General features: G+C 41.8%; 1 protein-coding gene across 1 annotated transcript in view; it reads left to right on the top strand.

The window, feature by feature from the left end:
- LOC133213302 (autism susceptibility gene 2 protein-like) overlaps positions 1–14732 on the top strand; it is a 369269-nt gene extending 354537 nt beyond the window's left edge. The window contains exon 5 of the mRNA XM_061355448.1: positions 14638–14732. Coding sequence (XP_061211432.1) covers positions 14638–14709 — 72 coding nt within the window. The 3' untranslated portion in view covers positions 14710–14732. The remainder of the gene's footprint in view (positions 1–14637) is intronic.
- Positions 14733–24335: the final 9603 nt, after the last annotated feature.

The raw sequence follows: 24335 nt of genomic DNA, 5'->3' as shown, positions 1-24335 counted from the left end.
ATTAGTCATTGTGTTCATGGATGTGAAAAGGTCCAGCCAGAGTTTCAAGTCCTATGTGGACCTGTTTAGTCCCGTTGGTTTCAGCAGAGCCAGATTGCCCCAGCAGATGATCTTGTCTGTCTTGTTTAACAAGTAGTAATGCAGTCACTAGGTGTGCAGGGATTGACATACTTCCCAAATCCTATTTTTCTGTGGAACTTCCTAGGACTTTGTACCTTTTGTGGTGGTGGTTTACTTTTTGCTTCTTTTGTTCTAGGAGTTTATATACAGAAAGAAATCATGGTGTATTACTATCAGGTATGGAGCATGCATGTCAGTCTTGTGGTTGTGTCTTTTAGCCATGTCAGATGTAGTTGGTCTCGCCATGTGAAGTCTCCTATGAGTGCTCCTGCACCTCCGTCACCAGCCAGCATTGAATAGGTTTAAGCATAACTGCAGTATTCCACTTTTTTAAGCTGTTGTGGTTGATTCTGTCCGTGATGGATGGAGGTGCACTCACATGATCCCTTCTGCTGGCTGCATGTGGTGATTTCCAGTGGGGGAGCCATAACAACCAGTAGGGAGTTTGCAATGTCTTCAGCTGCAACAGCTGTTTCTACAGTTAACATCTGTACTGGTGTCAGTCTCAGGATTGTCAAGGTTTTCATAATGATGAATCGAGCATTTGTATAGTTTATATGAAAGCATTTTTTATATAAAAGCTTTGGACAAGGGCCGGTAGGGACAGGCCAAGGGGAATGGCTTTAACCTGCCAGAGGAGAGACTGAGATGAACTCTTAGGCAGAAGCTCTTCCCTGTGAGGGTGCTGAGGCGCTGGCACAGGGTGCCCAGAGAAGCTGTGGCTGCCCCATCCCTGGCATTGTTCAAGGCCAGGTTGGACACAGGGGCTTGGAGCAAGCTGCTCTAATGGAAGGTGTCCCTGCCCATGGCAGGGGCTGGAACTGGGTGAACTTTAGGGTCTCTTCCAACCCAAGCCCCTCTGTGATTCTATGATAGTGATTCAATTTTTATGCCTTTTCTTTTGCTTTTTTCACTTCTTTATGTCCTTTTGAAGGAAAACAAAAGCACTTGCATGTAGCTTTTTTCCCTCCAAAACACGTATCTATGTTCTCTGCAGATGGAAGGGCCTTGTAGCTTGGTGATACAAGCAGTGTCTCTCACATCAGTTTGAATTTCACTCTTTTCACAGTCTCATCTCAACAAAGCGTAGGTTCAAGTTTAAACACATGCTTACATCCGTTTTATTCAGGAGAGCGTGTAAGCACACATGCGTAACTGAAGTCAATGGGATTTAAGTGTGTGCTTCACTTTAAAGCATGTGCTTCACTGCTTTCCTGAATGCAGTGAGGGTTAATCTAAGTGGTTTGGAAATTACAGTGGCCTTGGACATACTGGTGCTTTCATTCATCTGGAAAAAGGGCTACAGTGAAATACAGTAACTACTGTTCACACTTGGTAACTTCTGTGTAAAAGGGGGTTGTTTCTTTTGTACTCACCTTCCTTGCAGTGTGTGTAGTTTACACATAAATGCAGGATGTGAAGACAGTTGGAATTCATTACTGTGTGTTGAGATCCATCTAGGTGGGTGTTACGACTATGGCTGTGCACAGCTCTTCTGTCTAAAGAGCAGTGACACTTAGGACTACAAGAGTCAATCGCTGTGACTGGCTTTGGAGTCTTTCCAGTGGCCACTTGTACATACTTTACTCACCCGGGGGTACCAGCATCTTTCCATGTCCTGTGTTAGAATTAACAGCTGAGAGGCAGCTTGAGGAGCATCCCTCATATCTGGATGTCTGCGTTACTTGTATATCTCTTTACACATGTAATTTTCTTTCAGATGCTGAGCTGCAGCTCAGCAGCTGGGCCCCAGTGTTTTTAGAATCTTTGAGAACTAATTAGGCTTTTCCTCAGAGCAGGGCTCATCCAGCCAGTCTGGATCAACAAATGTCACTGCTTGTATTAGGAAATCTCTGCAAATGACTGATCCCTGTCATGGGGTAACATTAATCTTTTTAGTATAGATTTCCAATAGTGAACCATCTGGCACTCTGCAGTTTTCTAGAAAACATTCACTACTGGGGCCAGTGGAAAGAAGAAGGTGGGATTAATAACCCCAGTGCTTCAGATGAAGCATTAATCTTTAGGATTGGCTGTTTGTTTTTATCAAAACAACTCCCTTAAGATAGTATTTCACAGCATGTGGTATTTGCATGGACTTCTTTCAAAATGAAAGGATGTTTCAGGATCTGACATGATCTGCAGTTTGCAAACTTAGTGTGGATGACAAAGGCTGGAAGAATTCTACATTCTCTTCTGATTTATGTTGCATTGACAGTCCTGGCCTGTTAATGTCTGAACTCTGCATTATTTGTTGTTAAAGCTTTTCATTCAAAATAACACTTTCATACGAGAATCTAAAATGACTCAAGTGAAGATTAATAATATACAGCCTGATGCAGGCAGCACTGTATTCATCCCATGGATGAATTTCAACAACAGAGCTGTAAAGGTAAATCCAGTGTCTTGGTCTAGGTTCAGTGATTTCAATCCAGCTAAGTCTTTAGGCACCTGCTTGACTTTAATCACTGCTTGTCCCACAGATTTCATTGGTCCTAAGTGCTTTGTTGAAACCCAGCTATATGACTCAGGTCCTGCCTGAGGTCCCTGACTTGCAAGCTGTGGCAAATTAAAGGCGAAAACCAGCTGAAGAGGTTATGGCCCTCAAGCTGTCTGTCCTGCCCTTGTGATGGAGATTACCTCCTCTGCAAGGCAGATGAATCCATGGCTTCTAAAGAATATTAAGTTAAACTCAAATTGGAGACATAGCAAGCTGCAGACTTGAGCACTCCAGAAGCTGCTTCATGAGCCATTCAGTTGTCTCTGCTGCAGTGGGATGACAACTGCCATCAGGAGGATGGAGTAGATGGTGTATGGGATGGTAACTACTTTGGCTATCTGCTTTTAATCTATCACTGCATGCAAATCAGAGCCCATAGTCCCTTTTTGACAGCCTGGCTTGTGCATTTTACTGCTGCGTGCAGAGCTGGCTGGCTCATGCAGTGATCCCTGACCTGTCTTTAGTATTGTCCAGTGCTCACCTGGCTTTATCACTTGCCCAGTACAAGAGAAGCAGTTTAGTCTGTAATCTCCTCTACATCTTTCCGGTATTTGGGTGCAGCCTCTTGTGAACACTACGAGAACAGAACTAATAATTTCCCTAATCTGCATGTTGACACTATCACACTTGAGTAATGTACAGCACTCTACGCATAAAGCATGTTTATACCTCTCACCCAATCATGTCTGTTGCAGTATTGCCAAATAAACGGTGGGTTTCTTACTGATTCTTCCTGATGGAGAGTGATTTGTAATAATCTTGTCATGCCAAACTCATAATAATATGAAATGAAGACATTTTTTGAAGGAAGTGATTGTAAATTGCATGCAAATTCAAGCCTTGCTGGCATTAATCAATACTGAAACACAACTTTTGCATTCCTGATATAATACAACTGAATCTAATCCCGTGGATTTTATATTTTTGGAGTATTTATAGGCTCTTGGAAGACCTGTACTTTCATATGCAAAGCTGGTAGCTTTTGGGCATACTTAGTTATCTCTATTACTTGAACTGGTTTGTATTTGATGGTGTGTTTAAGCTGGTTAAGCAGGAACACATCTGACAGATATTTCATGTTGAACAGACTGAAGTGAATTGGGGGTTATTTAATCACAGTCACCTCAGTGTTTTTCTCCATATCAGCTTCATTACTGCAGTTGTATGTGGTCACGCCTGGGTCTTTTGTAGATCAGCTGCAGGCTAGGGCTTTGTGGTATTGGTCAGCTACTGAATCATATCCTCGGCAGCTGTCCTGCCTTGTGTTCTTCTTAGAGAGTCATGTGCATAGGAAAATGGTGGTGATTACAATATGCAATTATTTTCCTTGCAGGAGCCCTCTACTCCCTAATTGAGACTGAAGGGCCAGTGCTTTACCCAGAGTATATGGAGTATTGGACCCGATGGGAATGGATGGAATCAGAGTATTCCATTAGATGGGTTAGGTGGTTTTGATATTTGACAGAATTAGAGCTCAAAGTAAACTATCAACCCTATGTCAAGGTTGTATTTATTTTGGTCAGGATTTCAATACCAACGTATTTTCGTTCAGCAACATCAGTGCTGCATACTTAGCAACGTATTTGTAATGACGTTTTCATATGTGTTTCCATTAAAAGTAAAGAGATGCTTCCATATTTTCTGATCAGTTTTTCATTTAATCTTCCCACTAATATCATCCACCCATTTTAGGTGCATGTGAAAACTGCAGTTGATTGGTTTCGATAACCACTACCCCATTCTGCCAGGGATTTCTTTCCACTCGTTATAGTTACACAAGGAGATTAATCGTACTTGATTTTATTTTAAGATATTAGGCATCAATAATAGAAAAGCTGACACTTGGGGGAATTTACCCTACTCGATTATTTATGCCACAGACCACATTTTTATTGAAGCAGTTGCTTCAGAGTGACTGCAGAGAATGTCAGCTGTTTATTCACAGCCACATGCATGCAGGCTGGTAGGAACAGCACTGCCATGGCACATTCTCATTCTGTTAAACTCTAGGGTTTGAAATATTGAAGAGGCTGCTGTACTTCAGCCCTCCCGATCTCTCTATTTTAGGCCTGATTTAAAGCATATTGAAGTCAATGCACATTCTTTGTTTGATCTCAGTACACATAATTCTCAGTGACTTGAAGTTAATAGAGCAGATCATCTTCTGTGATACATGTAGTTGATATTTATGTGTCTGCACGAATGTGTGTCTGTGCACATGCTTACATAAACTCTTGCATACTGTCGCAGATTGTGGTACTACAGCGTTCCTCATTTTTGGATCCAATTTATGTGGGAACTACTAGCTTAGTGTAAAATGCACAACAGTGGGAATAGATGACGTGTCCTTCTCAATTCAATTATTTTCAGCAACTGGAGTTCAGCGGTCAATCCATTTAGCACTGCAGGGCAATGCTGCTATTGGCAACTTGCAGAATCTTTGTTGCTGGGTATATTAACTTTGGTTAAAGACATAGAGTAAAGGGGCTGATGTCAAAGTCACTGACCTCAGTAGGCTTTGGGTCAGAACCTAAATACAGTTCTCTCTGCTAGATTGTTCAGGTATTACATCTTACAAGTATATTTCTGCATTATATTGTCTGAGGGAAGCAATATTTTCCAGAAGAAAAATATCAGAGAAATAAGTTCTGATTTTCTCTCTCTTTAACACCAACATCAGGATGGTGTGACTTCTTTGAAATCAATGCAGTTACACCAGAATAAAACTGGTGTTAATGGAGTGCAGAAATTGATGTTAATGGAGTGGAGAAATCTGAGAACTTCTTTATACCAGGCTCAATCGACTCTAATTTTGATCATCTCCCTTGAGTTGGAATTAGTAAACAACACTGACATAGGTAGAACTTCACTGGAGTAAGAGTGATGTAAGGGCAGGGGGAATACATCCCTTATATCACTCAAAGCAAATGCTACAGAACCATTTTAACTTGAATTTCCTTAGTGGAAATTATTCCTTAATCAATCCATTTAACTTGAATGGTTTCAGAAACCCAGCCAGCCTTTCAGTCACAGCTCAGATTCTGTGTTTTATGGAACAGGTTTTTGCCTTGAGAGGATCTTCTCCAAATGTTTCACTGTTGTAACTGAGCTTCCTTCAGATGAAGTGATGGAGGTAAATTTGGCTCTCTGATGAAAGCCAGAAGGCCAGAGTCTGTAAGTTATCTTCCAGACTGTTATAAGCAGTAATAGTTTTTTTGTTTAAAATAAAGCTGAACGGTTGCATTAGGGATCAGATAGTGAGATTCAAAACACACATAAGCACAAATGAAAGCAATGCTTTGTATTTAGATGTTTGCAATTACACATTTGTCTTTGGTAACTATAAAGCTGTGAGGAAGTCCTTTTCACTGCCTCCCTGTTGCTGGTACAGTGCCATGTGGTTGCACAAGGTCAAAGCCATGTAGTGTAGGTAAACAACAGTGAAATCTACTCTCTTGAGGAGAGGACATAAGTCATGAGTACTACATTTTTGTCCTCTCCATTTCTTCCATCTCTATGTGCAGCAAAAAATGACTCTGAAGTAAAGCAGCATCTGGAACATCTTGTCACAGGAGTGCACTGAATTACTAGTGTGTGCAAAGTGCTGTGCCTCCAGCTGCCGGAAGAAGACACTTGGCTTATGTCAAACGTGTGTGCACACTGCTGATGTGTCCATGCCTTTTGGTCCTTTTACATTGCTGGTATGTACTCAAAATGAGATGGACCCATCAGCTGATCTAGGGGAAGTTTGGATAGTATGGAGGTACCTGGAGTCCCGAAGCTGCACATGTTCTAACATGGCTAAAAGTCATGATTTAACCCTGGTTACTTTGCAGTATTTGTACCTGACATGGCCTAGCAGTTTACAGAAGGGTTATCTGGAATTTTGGAAGCTCTGACTTGCTCTTTGGACAGTGAGTTTCATTGCTAGTTCGCACCCATCTTACAGCAAAGCACAGCAGAGAGACGCTGGAATCAGAATGCTGAATGCCTTTTCCGTTGCCTTGTGTTGTAATTTCTAGCATCGAAGTGTTCTGTGCATGAGAACAGACTTGAAAATTGCCTGAGATTGAATTCCTCATATTCACAGAGCAGTGTGAGCTGTTTTGAGATTCTGAAGCTGTGGTACAGAGACACAGGGACAGGGAAACACTTTTGTTGAGGGGAGTTGGCGTTAATGATCCAGATTTCATTGCCATCCAGACTTTATACATTGTTTTGAGCAATGACTACAGAATAAAAAACATGTAAATGTCTCAGCAGATTATATTGAACAGCATTTACCAGATGAAAGCTGTGATCCATGATTGGATTCTTGGTTTTGAATAAGAAAAAGGAACTACACCTGAAGCATTTCTTCTGGAGAGGAGTGGCTGGTGGCTGGCCGTTTGATTTGATTTCTCCTAGTATCTGAGTACCAGCCACTGAAATGAAACATTAAGGACTCTGCAGGTATGAGTCACAGTCGTGGCACTGCGGTAAACTTTCAAGCTAATGAAAACTAAATACTGAACCACTGGCTTAAAAAAATGGGGGCAGAATATTTATTATATCCGGTAGTCTAAAGGTCTCATCTTTACTGTGTTCAGCCAGAAGCCTGGAGGACTCTTTTGGGTTTCTTTTCTTGGACGTACATAATTCTCAGTGTTGCTTTGAGCATATAAGTCATGGGGCTTCAATTTCAGTGATTTGAGATCTATGGATAGAATCCTAGAAGTGCAGGTTGGTTTGGGTGGGAAGGGACCTTAAAGCTCACCCAGTTCCAATCTAATTGCTGTATGTAAAGCAGAGCTGTGGAGCCAAATACAAGGTAGGTGTCATCAGCACTTCAGAAATGAAAGCTGTGACTGTCTTTGGTAGTTTCATGTGACTGAAGTTTCTCCTTTCAAAAAGGGCAACAGAAAAGCTGACCATGTGTTTCCTTTCGAGGCCTGTCAATGAAATACTGATTTTTAAGCAAGATACTTGTGCCTCGAAGCAAAGCTGACTTTCACTCTGTGGCGATAAACTGTGGCAGTTGCTCCCTTAGAAGGGAGCACTCCAGCAGCTATTGGTAACTATGTGCAGTACATCATAGTTCAGTTGTTTTAGTACAGGCTGTGGAGGGTAGTTGTATATCCTTTGTAGGTTGCTAGGTTATACACAACCTTTTTACTAAGCACATACAACAGATAAAATCACAGGAGTGCTGCATAATGGATTGTGGGGTCAGCATGTTCCTCTTTTTTCATTTTGTAGCTTATTTCAGCCTCTGAGAAATGGGAACAATTATGCAGGTGTAGTCTCCACCAAAAGTAAGAAAGATTGAATTTGCTATTTGTAGCAGTATAAAGCAAATACAGAATTCAATAATGTGTATTTTCATTATCCTAATGGAAGATTTCAGTATGTTAAATGTGTTCAGATGTCCTTGGCAAAATTGGGGTCAGTCATGTGAAATGGAGACAAAATGTGTTTCATCTTCTTGTGGTTATTACACTACAAGGATTTCATTGTAAAGTGCAACAAGTAATTGCAGCCACATTTCTGATGCTATCGACTGCTTTATCTAATGGAAATTGTTTCTTTCTTGATTATTTAAAATGAACCTTTTACCATTGTCATGTAAGAAAGTTGTAGGGTTTTCTTGAAACATACATTACAGCACCACTATTAAGAACAACAACAAAGTGTGCACTTCTCAAACAGGTTTTATATGAGGGTCTGAAGGTGCTTTGGGAAAAAACACACAAACTTGTGTGTGGAAGGGAAATGGAGGGGATGATTAGTATAAAACTGAGAAACTTCTAATCATGCCAGGCCTCGTTGAAAACTGCAGAAGTTAATACTAAAACATTTGTTAGTGTAACTAGCTTTGGCTCAGGTGTAATATCCCCAGTCAGTGAGGCTGTTTGTGCTTCCTCAGTAGCTGTGGGATTAGGTTGTGGATCCTTGTGCCTGAGCGCTTTGAGCAGCATGCAGGACTTGTGGTGTCCTGAGATGGAAGGAGATTCACTGCAGTAAGGTTTGTTCTGCAGGAATCGGGCTGATTTCCCTGCAAGAGTGCGGTGACCTGATCTTTTAGTTTAGTTGAACTTGGTGCTGTTGGACAGTAGGCGAGGGATGAGGGTCCTCCTGCCATAAGCATTACATCCTCATCTTCCACTGCTTTTTGTGTCCTAAAAGATGCCAACTAATCATGCTTTTTCTTTCCCTCATTCACATATGGACACACTTGTAGATATGCACGCACTTCCTATGCCGATAGTCTAAGTAACTAATGGAAATGCTAACGAAAGTGCAGGTACTTGAAGTGCTCTAATTCATTACAAGGTAGCCGCTTTAAAATGGGGCAGCTTGTAAAAACTAAAAGGTAAATAGGGACTGTGGTGTTTGCTCTCTAAGGCTGGGGCTGTTGTTAGAATCATGGAATGGTTTGGGTTGAAGGGACCTTAAAGCTCATCCAGTTCCAACTGCCTGCTATAGGCAGGGACACCTTCCACTAGAACAGCTTGCTCCAAGCCCCTGTGTCCAGCCTAGCCTTCAATGATGCCAGGGCAGGGGATGGGTCAGTCATCTCAATCATCTCCCCTCTGTCAGTTTAAATCCATTCCCCCTTGTCCTATCCCTGCAGGCTCTTTTCCAAAGCCCCTTTCCTGTCAGTTCTCTCTTGTTTTTCACAATTCAAGTTGCCCTTTATAGCTACCGATGTGCAGATTTAGGATGCACTGTAAAAACCTTACTTACAGGATATTTGCCTGGCAGCAAACATGCATTGCTGTGTGCTTCAATTCACTGCAAATCTAATGTTCAGGTATATCAGTTGAAAATCTCTCAGGTTGTCTTTGCCAGGCTTTTGCAACTACTAAAACATTCCTCAATTGTTTTGCATTTCTGAGTTGGATGTATAAATATATATATATATATATGCGTATATATGTATAAAATGTTATTCATCCTGGAAACATCAGAGACTGAATTCCAACACCTGTATGCTGCACCTCTGCAGATGTGAAATAACTGTTGACCTAAATGGGGTTATTCTAGATTTATACCTGTGGAGCTAAGTGGAGCTTCACATGGAGGAAGGCCCAAAACATATGGCAGTACCAATTTTATTTAAGAGCAGGTTTTTAATGATTTTCCACCATTTGATCTACTCTATTGAGGCCTTTATGGGTCAGTGTGGGTAAAAAGAGTAAAATAAACATCTGGTAATGTGCAGCTTTGCTTGTGTAGATTTACAGAGCTAGGAAGGGATGCAGCCAGTGTGTGGCTGTGGATCCAATAAAGAGATATTGTGGTTATTGCTGCTTTTGGGGGAAGAGTTGATCAACTGCAAACATCCCCACTGCTGAGTTTGCTCAGGAGACCACAGCCAATAATTATGCTTTCCAGGTATTTGGTGGTTTATGAACTTGTTTCTGCTTTCTCCCCATATGCAGACATGGGGTTTCAGCCAGGCCAAGGCACTGGGAGAAAGGGCCAGGATTTACTGAGGTCCCCTGAAGCACTGGGTCAGAGGAGCATTAGGGCTCCTCAGCTGCTCAGCCACAGCGCAGGGATGTTTCCTCTTGCCTTTCTCACGCCGTTAAGTTTGCTACCAGTTGTGAATAGTTGTTTCCATGGGGCAGTGAAACTAAACCTCTGGAACAGGGTGTCACAACGTCTGTTTGTGCCATTAAGCATGGATTACTTTTTTCTTCTAATATAATTTCTGTTGCTTCCAAAGGAGACTCCCTTTTTGTTAGTATTAGTATTAGTATTTGCGACATGGTCACCAGACAAAATGATTATGTTAAGGCAGAGACATCACATCACTTACATTTCATAGCTCGGTGCAATTTTCATAAAGTGCGAGGCAACATCCAAAAAAACATGACTCAGAATTAGAGTTTCACAAGATTATTATATAGACATTATTTCCCCCAGGTCACGGGCTTTAGTCAAATTTGGAAGAGAATGAAATTGCCAACAGTGAAAAGCAGACAGAAAGGTATGAGTTCATGAGCAGAGAAATAACATTTTCATTTGTTCCTTCCCCATGGGAAAGATTCAACATTCCGGTAAATGGAGACGGTTATAAGAAATGAATTTTTGTCAGCAGGGATGTGATTTTAAGGCTCACTTATCCATTGGCAATCTAGATTTCTAACCCCAGGAATCTAGGAAATTGCTACAGAATGTAGTCTTTATTATAAACAAGGTTTTTTTTTTTTTACTTTTCCTTTTTTTTTTTTCCACCCGGTCTTTTTTAGTAGTTGTGATTTTTAAGGTGCAGGTTCTGTGCTTCTCTGAGCATTTCACGGGGTCATATTGCCACAGAGTTGTTCTGTGTGGCTTGCTGTCCCTTTGAACTGCGCCTTCTGTGGTGCAGTGATCCCTCTCACCCAGAAATTCCTCTGATCATTGGAACAAGGATGTTTTTGAGAACTAAAAGCACCCCCAGCAAAGTGTCATTTGCAGTAGACTTTGCTCCCAAGGATCTATGTGTCATTCCTTGCTTTGTGTTTTATTCCCTTACCTTGTGTTTTAAGCTCTTCTGTCTGCACAGACAAGGAGAAACAGGCAGCAATGAGTTTTTTTTAGGGGGTGGTTCCTGTTTTAAAGGGTACAAACAGCTAGGATTTGCAGGTTTTCCATGGCACAATCCCAGGCAGACTTCTTGGCAATTAAAGAGTTTTCTTCCAAGAGAAATAGTCTTTGTTTTTTTCCTTCGTGTGATTCTTCTAACCTCACCGTGCATTTAGATTCTGTGCGGATGTTCAAATGCCGTTACTGTGCCTTCTTGAGAGTAAAAGTGGTATTCTATCACCCTAAACATTTCTGATGATGCAGATTGCTTCTCTAACATTATTATCTTCACATGTTTAAAAAATAATAACTTGAAAACTTCCTTTCCCTGATGTGTTTTTGTCTGCTTTATTATCTTTTCTTGTGACCAAGACCTATCTGCCTCACAGTGTTGTTACCAAGAGCTGTTACTGCCGTTGCCTGCCAACATCTTACTCACTGCAAATTGCATTAGTTCTGTTAGCTTCATTGTTATTGTGTCTAAACTGTAGTATAATGATTATGGAACATCATAATAGAGGCTGATTAATAAATAAGAATTGATTGTTCTAGCTTTGACCATTGTATTAGGCCCAGGTGATTTATACTGGTAATGGCATCTTCTGAAAAACTGCAGATGCTTAAGATAGACAGGGATATAATTTCATTTTCCAAATGCACAATCAGATTGCCTTTCTTTGTCTCTACTGGTGTAGAAGGGCAATCAGAGCAGTAGCATTAAGAGCTTCGGAATGGCTTACTCCCGGTATTTCCGTATGGAACTGTTTCCCATTTGGTTTTCTTTCTCTTAAAATGTGGGTGTCTGTGGAGTGTTTTAATGGTGCTGGCTGGCATCAAAGAAAGGGATAGAGCTTTTCCTTCATGCAGATACACAACTTTTACTAGTGTTTATTGAGAGAGAGTACTTAGGCATGCCTTAAAGAATGAAAAAAATATAGCTTAAGTACAAAGTATTAGTGCTGTGCTAGTTTGTTTCTGTTTCCTTCTGTTCTTCTGATGCTGGGAGTCTAAAAATGCACAGGCTTCCCTGTATGCTGTGTGGATGTGAGCTGTAACATGGTCTAGTAGTGAAAACAGAGGTAGATTGTCCAGAGGAGGCCTCAGAGATACTGCGAGGGCTGGAGCAGCTTTGCTCTGGAGCCAGGCTGAGAGAGCTGGGCTGGATCAGCCTGGGGAAGAGAAGGTCTAGTGGGACGTGTCCCTGCCCATGGGTCAATGGATGAGCGTTGAGGTTCCTTCCAGCTCAAACCAGTCTGTGATTTTGTGATTGTGTCCATTTGTATTCCAGTGCTGGGTGATATTCCCCAATCCACTGGGCACTGCAGCTTTTGAGTCTGGGAGGGAGCTAGTGTGAGATAGCCATGTGGTAGGTGTAGCAGAAAATTGTCTTATCTATTAGTGACTAATTCATCTGCAGTTGAGAAGTACAAATAGATTAGAAAAGATTTGAGTCTTACATTTTAAGTCAATTTTCATTAGCACTGAAGTTGGAGGCAGGTTTTCTTCCCTGACCCTGAATGGTGCCATTGCATTGCCTGAATGAGGACTGTGGTTATTGCTCTGAGCAGATTTGAGTGTGAGATGGAGCAGGAAGAGTAAAGTTATGACCTTCACACCTTTTGGGCTGTCACTGGTCTCTAAGTGGAAAATGTAGCAAAGAAAGTCATTCAGCAGACTGCCTTTAAGTTATTTGTCCTCTTCTGCCTTTGCAAGTAAAGCATAATTTTCTGCATGTACTTAGTTTGATTCTGGCTTCCAGCTGTCCCATGAGTGACTAACACTTACTGTAGCCAAGACATTTTACAGTAGCAAGATTAATCCTTCTTAGGCTGTGAATTAGCTTTTTTCACCATCACTGTGGCCTTTAGCACTGCCAAGGAGTCCAGCAGTGCATGAATAACACAACCGAACCCTCTGAGGAATTCCAGGCAGCTTCTCATCACCAGGGCAAGGAGGGGTTTGAGGCACATGGATCTGTTGAGAGAGGATTGGGGTGGGCTGGCCCAGTCCAACGGGACCTCCCATTGTTGAATCCATGCTGGCCTAAGGATGGGTTGTGGAGGGTGACAAGCCTTCAAAGATGCACTGGGGAGGATGCCCTCAGGTCCAGCTGGATGCTGCAACAGAGACTGAGTGCTGCAGTGATAGGGAAAGAGGAGGTGTCCTTGCCATAGGAGTGTTCTTTTCATACCTCTTTCCTGGGAAACAGCATTAAATGGAGCTTCCCCAGGTTTGGGTTTTGTTTGGTTGTTTTTTTTCCTGCAAGAAAGCACTCCATTTGCCAGTGGACTCCTATGAAAGCATTGCTTGTGTTTCTGTAGTATTTATTGTAATTCCTAGAGCTGTCAATCAGGGCTCAGGCCTCGTTGTGCAGACACAGGCTCACATTGCTTACAGTCTATGAGAAATATAATGATCTGCACCCAGTCAAGGGAAGCATTTAATGAAATCTTTCAGACATGGGAAACTAAGGTTTTTACTGCTTGTTGATAAAGTCGTTCTCTTCTTACTAAGTGCACAGTTGGGAATGGAACAGAAAGCTCTTGTGTCTGAGTGTTTCTTTTGCTGAAGCTAATGTTTTGAATACATGTTTGGCTCTGGAATAAATGTTTTATGTTATACCCTGGCTGTTCCCGTGCAAAGAAGGAGCAGAAGACTCATGCTACTAAGCAATTTTGAGAGTTATCAGTTCAGGGGGATTGGAAAAGATGAATGAAGAATTCCTGAGGAATAACTCCAGTTGCTGCAATCCCACCTGACCCTGAGCAGTTGTTTTACTGGTGACATTTTAATGCAGGGCACTGCCCTCACATCTTTTATTTGTCTCTGTTGCTCTGCTTCTATGGCACATCCCATTAAAGTGGATGATACCCACAGAGGAGCTGGAGGCCCTTTGGTTCCTGATCCAGTGTGACTGGTCGCATTTAGAGGTCAGAAGCAGGCAGTGCTTTTTCTGTTGTTTCAAGCATACATGACTGGGTGGCAGTTTTAGAAGCATCAGGATTCACCTGTGAAACTGCCCTTGGAGATCAATCTGGGTGGAGGAGGGAAGAAATGGGAGATTTGTATTTTATTATTAGTACTAAGAAGAAAAAAGAATAGTTCCTTTCTTCTGTAGCTGATGTACTGGCTTTATTAACAAGAGCACACCATTCCCTCCAGGATTTGGCGCTTCCAACTTGATTTCTCTGGCCTATGCAAGAGAGGCAACAAAACCATTGCAAATTTACCATTATAATCTACCTTAGAATCTATTCTGCATGTAATGCTGGGTTTATAAAGAAGATGATTCTGAAGTTTGGGGGGTTTGTATCTTGCCTGTATATTTGGTTTCTTCAGCATCCAAGCCCAGCAACCACCTTAAGGTTTTGTTTTCTGTCATAGCATTTCTTACACAGTGCTAGAGGGTTTCCTCTCTCTGCAGAGCTTCCAATGCATTTCTTCTCTCCTGTCTTTTCTTGCAGGCAACATGCAGATACTGGAAAAGTGAATGTCATCTCCCTTTGCACACCCGCTGTCCAGGCTGTAGCTGGTAGGGAAGGAGCTGTGGCAGTTCCTGCAGTGGCTCTGTGTGGGATACTGTTAGCCTCACTCCTGCTTTTCCAAGATACTGAAATATTTTAGAGGTGAAAAAAAGGAGGGAGATAGTTAAGCATCCTTCAGACTTTTGTCATTTATTCCCTTTGCAGAGGTGCAAGGGGAAAAGGTGAGGCCCGTGTCTTTGGGCTGTAGTTCCACCTATTTCTTTTTGTCTTGTTCTGTGCAAGGGACAGCATAGCCACCTTTGCAGAAGGCATTTGATAGGAGGGTTTTTGTTGTGAGGAAAGACTGCACCATCTTCACCTCCACTTCCACTACCATTTATTTATAATAGTGGTTCTTAAGGTCCTGGTGAAAATACCGAACTGGCAGCCTTGAAGGCTGAAGTCCTTCACACACGCATACACACACCACAAAAACTTCAGAGCTGGTTAGTGGTTTGGGATATGTTTTTTTCTGAGCATCCAGCCTGAAATATCTCCAGTTATTTATCTGATGATAGGTTTTATTTCCGATAGTCAGCTTTTTTCATAGCATCTCTGTAAAGAAAACCAAGACCTGTACCCCCTGGGCCTGCTGGCAAACTCCAGCAACGTGTTGTAACCCTGGAATGAAAGAAAGGTTGGTTGTGGGTGACGTGTAAAAGGAGAACTTGCTCTGTGTGTTTCCTGCTCCAAAAGAAATGAGAGAAATTAGGCCAGTGGTTTGGTAAATTACATGAAAAATAGACCTTGCTTGCTAATGGAGTGTGAAGAAACTGATGGACTGAAGATGATCTATAATATTCCATATTTCTCTGAGGAGAAAAAAAAAAAGATAAACTTGATGGTGTGTGATTTATTCATGTTTCTGAGCATAAAGAACAATCCTAAAGTCAACTGCCTGTTCCACGCTCCGAGACTGATCGTAGGATTTACACTGGGATTTAGTGGCTGGGTTTTGTTATGTGTACTACAGAGGGAGAGAAGCATTGATTAATGATGGAGTTGGGAATGTCTACAGATGGGATAATTGTGCAGAAACTGCAGCCTTTTCCACAGATCTGTTTTACTGCTTCACAAAATATGATGGCAAATCTGTTAAATTTGTGGGCCTTGGTTTGTTGGTGTTGGGGGGCTGTTTCTTTCTCTTGCTCCTTTCCTTTGCTAGCATTCTCTTTACACTTGTAAAGTTTTGCCCTGCACTGCATCAGAAGCGCTCCTGTCCTATTCCTCTATTAGCTCGATTCATGCTGTGTGTCTGTGGTCAACCACTTTTCGAGCAGGGTCATCAAAACCTTCTGCAATTTAGAAATTCAATTGGCAGTTTCTCAGCACCAGAAGAGTTGTTTCTCTTTGTTCTGCTCCTGAAAGAGTGGATCTTCATCTGACTCCTGAGAGATATCACCATGGTTCAGAAAAGAGCATGACTTCTTTTGCTTTTTGGCCTCAGGACCAACTGCTGTGATACATGGTCTTGAGGGTGAAGTGCATGAAAGAAAAGACCTTTGAAATCTGACATATCCTGCAATAGTAGGAAAAAGGGGAAAAAGCCAAACCCAAACCACAGAGAGTAACATGGAAGGTAGGGTGAGGAGTACATGTGCTTTTTCAGGAATGAAATGAAATATCATTCACTGGGGGAAAAATGTGTGTACGGAGATTTCTTGGTTCTTCAAGTACATTGCACTGTGCTTGTATCCACAAATTTTGACCTCCAAAATATATATTAAATTGTAGTCACTATCTGAACAAGGATGGATTTGTAGAAACAATAATATTGTTGGGCAAATCATAGATAGATGAAGCAGGGTTATAGAAGAGAAAGACTAAACCCAGGCTGTAGATTGCAGTGATTTATGAATAGTAGAAGACCGTCTCCTAAGACAAGAGGGAAAGAGAATGGATTTTGACTAGACTTTCCCCGGTGCATGAAGAGGTAGCATCGCAGAAATTGTAATGACATTTGAGAGACAAAATGACAAGCAGATGTTCCAAATTGTACTCTTTGGGTGTGGACATAATGGCAAGGTACAGTTAGGTGAGGAGTTAGAGTGAGGCACAAGAGTACTGTATTTTGAAGGTTATGAGAAGCAGGAGAAAATTGAACCAAGTGGTAACACTGTGTGTATTTTTCAGTGCCTGAAGCACTATTCTGAGTGTATTGAAAAGGGCAAGTTCACAGATGTTAGGGCCAGAGGGGAAGCAGTGGGCTACAAAACCTTTCACCCTTTGGGTCACCAGTTCAGAATTAGCCTGCTTCATCTAAAAGTCATTGCCATCTGTTGGGTGGCTGCAGGCCAGCGTGGAATAAATGAATGGCATCAATCCAGGCACAGACAGCAGCAAAGGTGGTATCACAGATGAGGACCTCTTCCAATGGCCTAGAGGTTAAAGGGCTAAATGACCCAGAAGAAGGCTCCATGGCTGAGCAGAGTGTATGGGGGAGGCACTTGTGATGCTGCTGCATTTGTTTGTAAAAGGAGCAATTTGGCATCTAAGCCAGGTCCCTGTAACACTTCCCCAGCATTATGTTGCTATACTTTTTAATATGGATGTATATGTTCCAAAATAATACTTTATTTAAAATTGGGAAAACCAAGGAGAAAAGGGACTGCTCAGGGCACACAGAGTAAAAGGTCCAAGTGCACGTGTGTCTGTCACACACAGTATCCGTACAGGTATGGTGGTTAAGAAGATAGATGTGTTCCTTCCTCATATTTTCCAGCCAGGGTTCCTTTTTGGAGCACCCACTGAAGAGACCTTGTCTACAAGCGGTCCTCAGTGACAGCTGAAGACATGCAGCAGGAGTTCATTTGTTTATTCTTATTGAGTAGCCTGATGAACTGAACGAACTGATGAACGGTTTGATTTGACAAGGTCGGAGGGAGCATTTGGGAGGATTAACCTGTACGTGGCATTTACTGAGAGATCACACAGGTCGTGAAGATTGGCATTACGGAGTCTTAAGAAGATCCTTTTTCCCTCCCCTATCCCCTGAAAGCCTCCATCCAATTACTGTCTTGGTTCTGACTCAGTAAAAGCAAGGTGAGCATGGACCATCCTCTGTGTAAGAAGTGAATGGTTCTGTGATTTAACAAATATCAGGGTAGGGCTATGTAATGGCCTGCCCTTCTGGACTGCTTACCTGATGTTATTAGATTATTCACGCTGTAGTCATGGCTCTTAATGGCCATTTCCATTTCTACCTCAATGCCTCCTCTTGGAAAGGAAGAAAAAGTTGGTTTTGTCTGTTGAGTGAAGCACTGACAAACTGGGTATTGTTATTTACACTTGCATGTTCAGAGATAACGGTGGAGTTGGAGGAAATGCCTTTGAAAGTCATTATAAAAATACAGTGGCTAATTTAATAAACCACATCCTTCTTCCAGGCTGATGAGCATCTCTCTGTGCTCAAAATGCATGGCTAAACCCTTGGTGACACTCACTTTGTTCATTACCTTTGCTAACGCGTGTCTGAAGGGAGGAACATGCCTTCTTTATCTGCTTGCTCCCAAATACTCAATATTCAGACTATAAAGCAATGCTGAATAGCCATTTATTTTGTGTCGTCAGTTCTTTTACCATCAGGACATTCCCTATTTACTGTTTCTTCTTCTTGCTTGTAAGATCTCTGAGATGCCTTTTGCTGAATTATGTTTAGTACAGTCTATTCATATTGCAGCAGCACTACAAACACTGACTGCTTTATTGTGCAAGGTGCTGTACAGCTCCCCAGCTAGAGTGAGATGTTCCTCTGAAGAACTTTGCAATCTCACAGACCCAGCAAGGGAGAGAGCACATTGCTTTTGTATTTGCACAGAGGCACGATGGGCACAGAGATACATGACACAGCCCAGTACGTGAAGGAGCTATGGCACAGCAGGGCATGGAAAACAGGTTTTCAGTCCCATAAAAACATACAAAACTCCCCAAACCCTACAATTTAAGAAGGTGTGAGTATAAAACTTACTAAATCTCTGTCTGAGCCAAAAGCTGGGGAAGAGTCTTCTGGAGATGCATTTCCTCCTAATTCATAGAATCATAGAATCATGATGCTGTGTTGCTCTTGGATGGTGATATACTCCCAAAGGGCTGTCTGTGGTGGTGTCAGTCACTGGTGGGGGTTGTGGGTAGATGGGGATGGTGCTTCCTGAGGTTTTTGGTCTGTCTCATGAAAGTCTTACACATAGTGATAGGATTGGTAAGAAGAAGTGTAGCAGCAGGACGGATAGATGGATGGATGGATGGATTTATAGAGGTATGTTTAAGCTCTGGCTACCAAACTGTGGGATTTATAATCATTGTAAATTGTATTATTTCTAAAGGAGGCTTAATTATTATTCTTTAATCAAAACTAATTAAACATAACTTTGAAGAGTAGGAAACCATTCATTAGGATACTGATAAGGAAGGGACTGCAAAAACTGGGCCATGAGACATAATCAAAACCCAATTGATTGATTTATTGGTACTATCGACTGAAGAAACCAGTTCCAATCTGCACATCCCCTTTATAGCACTCCTGTTGGGGCTCTGGGCTACAGCCTGGTGAATGCTGTAGGGAAAACCTGCAGAAAGGGGCAGGACCAGGGTCCCCATGGTCAGTTCTAGTCTGCCTGGATGTTCCTTACTGGCTCTGGCAGCCCTGATGAACCTTTTTCCTCTCCTTTTTGCCATGTACCCCAGGGACAGAGACAGAATGGCAGCAGCCATCTCTGCCTACAGAGGAGACTTTGGTTTGTGTGACACCACACTGTGTCCCATAGGAAGCTGGAAGGTTATACCATCAGAAACCAGATCTTGTTTGAATTATGTTGGCTTTTTTGCTTGCGCAAAATGAAATCTGACAAGTTTTAGCTTGTTTCCAAGCAGAGAGCTGCCATGGGGTTAGATTGGAGTGCTCGCTGGCCCAGCTCACATCGTGGGGTGTGTTGGAGCTGCATATTCCAATTAACTTTTTATGATCCTGCACAAGGGGAGATAAGTTAATGTGAACCAAATGTGTGGTTAGCACCGTGGTACCTGCTGCGTCTCTTGGGGAATCGAGATAACAATGCTTTTGGGTTCGTAGAAAAGAGAGAGTAATTTCAACTCAAGGCTATGTAGGAGAAACATTGGATAGTTTAAGACAGTTTCCAATCTAAAAGAAATGCAGAGCAGATACGTGACCTCCCAAAAAATCCTGTAAGGTTTCTGAAATGTATTCGGAAAGTTGATTAAAACCATACAGCAGCCTGCTTGAACAAATCGGGCCTTTCCCCACGAGCTTTCCTCACCTCAGTTCCCATCTCTAAGACTGCAGTGTGTGCTCAGAGCCCATCTGGGTGTAAGTGCTCCTTTGTGTAAAGCTACAGCAAGCAGATGCCTGCTCTCAAGCAAGGGGTAGGCAGCCTGACGTGGGCTGGGGTATCAACTGGAGCATCCCAACATGACTGATGATTGAATTCTCCCTGACGGGCACTTAATGGGCTGAAAATACTGCCTATATCCTTGTGTTGATTGCTTCTGAACATAACTGAACGCCTAGTGAAATGTTTATTTTCCACCTAATAAAAATCACAAGGAGGAAAACGTTGCTTTTTCCTACTTGGCACCTAGTTCTTGCTCTCACTCACCTGTCTGCTTGCTCTTGTATCGTCTCTTTTTTAATAGGCAAAGACGGTAATAAACGGTGATCAGTCTTAAATCACATTAGCAGAACTGCTGGGTAATGCACTGTAATGTTCAGTGAGTGAGGAAGCAGGTTTGAAAGAGTGGCTTGAGATGAAATAGGGAGCAAATTACCTGCTGCTTTCCTAAGGATGCTGTGAAAAACAATATTAAAATGCCTGTTTGTTCTTAGTTCCTACCCCCCACCCTGTGGCAGCTGTTCTTAACTCTTCTAAAAAGTCATAACCATCCTCTTTATGATCTATTCCTTTCTGTAACATTTATGTTGCAGGGAAAGTTGTCTAGTTGCTTTAGTGATGCCTGGCTTCTCTTCCTGGCTTTGCTATTGTCTTTGGCCCTGATTCAGCAAAGCACTTAAACACATGATTATCTTTACTTTTATGGGATGGTACATGTGTTTACAGCTAAGCATGTGCTTAAGTGCTTTGCTGAATCAGAGATTTTGTCTGTAACCTTGGATTTATGTCTCAACCTACTCACAAGTAAAATGAGCTCAATAGTTACCTCCAGTGATACTATGAAATGCAAGTAAAATACAGAATGGCTTCAGTTGCTTTCACAAATGACAAAACCCAAGTGTCCCATATATTATATATAGCTTAGTTTTGCTGTAAACGAGTCTGTAGTAGGTCTCTCTAACTGGAGACATCTACTTTCTGACATTATCAGCATTCCATTACAGTTATGGCTCCTTACTTGCTTTGTAGTTCTTGTCTTCACAGTTTATTTGTCAAAACAGCCCTCCCTCGCCTTTGGTTGTGTCTTGAGACATGTAGGTGTATGGAACTGTTTTCAGAGTCCAGGCTTGGAATTACAGCTCCTTTGAAATAAATCAGGGTTGTGCATCTAAATCCCATTGGCAGCTTTGGAAATATCACCCCCTGGATTTATAAAACCTGCGGGGGTTGGACTGTAGTGCCTTGAGTGATATGGCAGAAATGACTTCTAAATCCCCACAGAAAAAGAGTCAGTTTTCTTCTTTGGCTGATTTCCAGTGTGTTTAAGAGCAGTGTTCGTGCCACAAGAACAAACAAAGGAATATTGTTCTGTTAGTAGCGTTTGCTATTACTTTTGAGGACAGTCTATTCTTTGCCTTATTATATCTTTTTTTTTTTTTTCCCCTGCTTAGGCATAATACCACAAATAGGCCACACCACATTTTATGTAGTTCTTGTGTACAATAATGTGACCCACTGCTTCACTAATGATACACAGCTCCTAATAAAACCAGAGGCTTTACTTGTAGATCATATTAAAGCTTCCCATATCTCACTGTGGAGCTATGTCCTTCTCTACATACACAACGTCTTTTTGTATCACATCCTTAAAGCTGTACGTGCACCAAGAAGGTTCTGTTACCTTTCCGTATTATTTCCTACTCTGTGATCTTACACAGGCCTTGCTCCCAGGAGCGCGTGCAACTTCTAGTATTGTGTGATACTTCTAAAAACCTCTTAAAATCATGGTTCTCTTTGAGCAAGGGTGTAAGTCCTGTTCCCTTTTCAAAGCCTTAGAGCAAAATTTCCCATCTTACCCCACATCCAATATGTAGCTGAAAATCTTTATAGGTTATGCGTTACTGCTTTTTGGAGAAATAGTAATTTTAGCCTTGAGCTTATGATCCTCATACCCTGCCATTTGCATTTGGGCTTTGCAGATGTTTAGATTTTTATGTATTTCTCTCTGGATAGAAGTAAGTAATTAAATTCTCTCTCTTGACTAGATGACAGTGTAATGGCAGTTTGGAATGCTCCCTAGAGATGATTAACCTTGTACCCACAGTCTTATCGAGTAGATTTTATCATATAGAGGGGATTGATTTTTTATTTACAACATAAACCACAGTGCTGAGAGTCAAACAATGGTGAATCATTTAAGAGAAATGGGTGTTATCTGGAATATTTTGGATGTTTTGCGTGTTTCGAAAAGTACAGTTTTATATACCAAAACCAGAGAGATTTTAGAAGAGTTTCTAGGTTGAAAGTTGGCGTTTGGGGGAAATTTGGCACTAACACAGACTGTTGTTACGCTGCAGTACCCAGGCTCAGCACTTCATCTCCCTTGGAGACTTAAACCCTCACTTCAATAAAGTTAAATTATTGTACAATAAATAAAGATAAAAAAGGAGCATGCTTAGTGTGGAGCTGCAATACCAGCTCTCTGTTGTCTACCAAGAGAACTACCATTAACTGAACAGTACTCTAAAAATAAACTCCCTGGATCCATTGTTTGGATTTCACTAAACAGAGAGACCAGGAGAAGGACTTGAGATGTTCTGCACCAGCAGCAGGCAGGTCTGAATCCTCAGTTCATTCTCAGCATGGATTTCTCCTGCTTCCTAAACATCATAGCAGTTAGGACAGGATGCAGCGTGGCCAACTTCACCCTCGGAGTGTGTGATCTCCTACACGATCATCTGGTCATGTTGCTAGAAGACAGCTTAGGTGCCCATTCACTAGGTGAGATAAGTTTCGATCTTAGCATATTAAGCTGATTGAAGCCAGTTGCAGCAGTTGCATTAAATTGGTTACTGCAAGCGTGAATAACTTCTTACACTGGTTGAGTTACAACCTAAACACATAGGAAGGTTTCTGCTCCTAGTAACTGTATCTGCACCGAGGTAGAGTAGCACTGTTCAATTAGCACACTTTACAAGTTTATTCCAATTCCTTTCCACATTTGTATGTGTGAAAAGCGTATCCTTAATGACATTCGGCTGTGCAATTCGGGAGCTCCTTTCTTATAGCCAGTTCTGAGGTAATTGGTACGGTTACACTTTCAGTCATCAGTCAGCATTCAGCTGCAAGGATCAAGTTAGAATACGTTGCTTTGTGCTTTCTAAAGCTGAAGTGAGTTTTACACCTTTACGAGTGTCATTCAGCTGCGTGTTACAGCTTTCTGGTGATGCCAGCTAGAACTAATTTTAATCTTACCAAGCCTGCCAGGAGATGAGTATTTTGACATGGGAGTTCCAAGGAGCTTAAAGGAATTAGGTTCTTTTTAAAGACTTGTTTTCCTCGTATGTGCACCTGCCTGCTTTGAGAATGTTTATTTTAAGTGCCTTAATTTGTTTATCAAATGCATAGGGAAAAAGTCTTCCCTATGAGGGTGCTGAGGCACTGGCACAGGGTGTCCACAGAAGCTGTGGCTGCCCTATCCCTGGCAGTGCTCAAGGCCAGGTTGGACACAGGGGCTTGGAGCAAGCTGCTTTAGTGGAAGGTGTCCCTGCCCGTAGCAGGGGTTGGGACTGGATGAGCTTTAAGGTCCCTTCCAACCCAAACCAGTCTGGGATTCTGTGATTCTGTAGCATTATCCAGTTAAACATTGCTCAAAACAATCTGTATGAGAGTATCTCAATCTATAAGAAATTGTACCATTTTAATTAAGATGTTAAAGAGGAGCTAAAGTGAAGAAGTTGAAGTATTAAGACCTGTCACAGCCAGGTAGCTGGGACAAAAATGCCAGCAAGTCCCAATCAGTCATGCAGTGGAGGGACACAGAGGTAGTGCAGGAGCTTAATAGAAGCATAAAACAAAACTGACATTAAACTTGCTCTCACTATTTACCTTCATGTTTATTATTTCATATGACTTTCCCCTGCCGTTCCTTAGAGAATATTATTAAATATAATGAATTCAGTTAGTTACAGGCCCCATATCCAGGCTTAGCCTTAGAAGCTCCAGCTTCCCTTTGATCTTCGACATACCAAAATGTGTGATTATGCTATAAAAAGATAATAGAGAGAACATCAAAGGAAAGTTGAAAAACGCCACTGTGGCTTAGTAACATAACAGCTTAAGAATAGCGGCGTAACATGAAGACAACCCTAGTTAGGTCTTAATGCATTTTAATACGTACTTGGCAAAAACACTGTAACACTAGTGTCTGAGAACAGGGAAGCTCTCCCTTCTCCTGGAAATCTTTTCAAATAGAGGATATATTTCCAAGTTACATGTTACAGGCATGATAAT

The sequence above is a fragment of the Neopsephotus bourkii genome, unplaced genomic scaffold (assembly GCF_033783945.1).
Source record: "Neopsephotus bourkii isolate Nb327-2 ecotype Australia unplaced genomic scaffold, CSIRO-AGI_Nbou_v1 NB_804, whole genome shotgun sequence".
NCBI classification, from domain to species: Eukaryota; Metazoa; Chordata; class Aves; order Psittaciformes; family Psittacidae; genus Neopsephotus; species Neopsephotus bourkii.
This window is presented reverse-complemented; position numbering and strand designations above follow the sequence as displayed.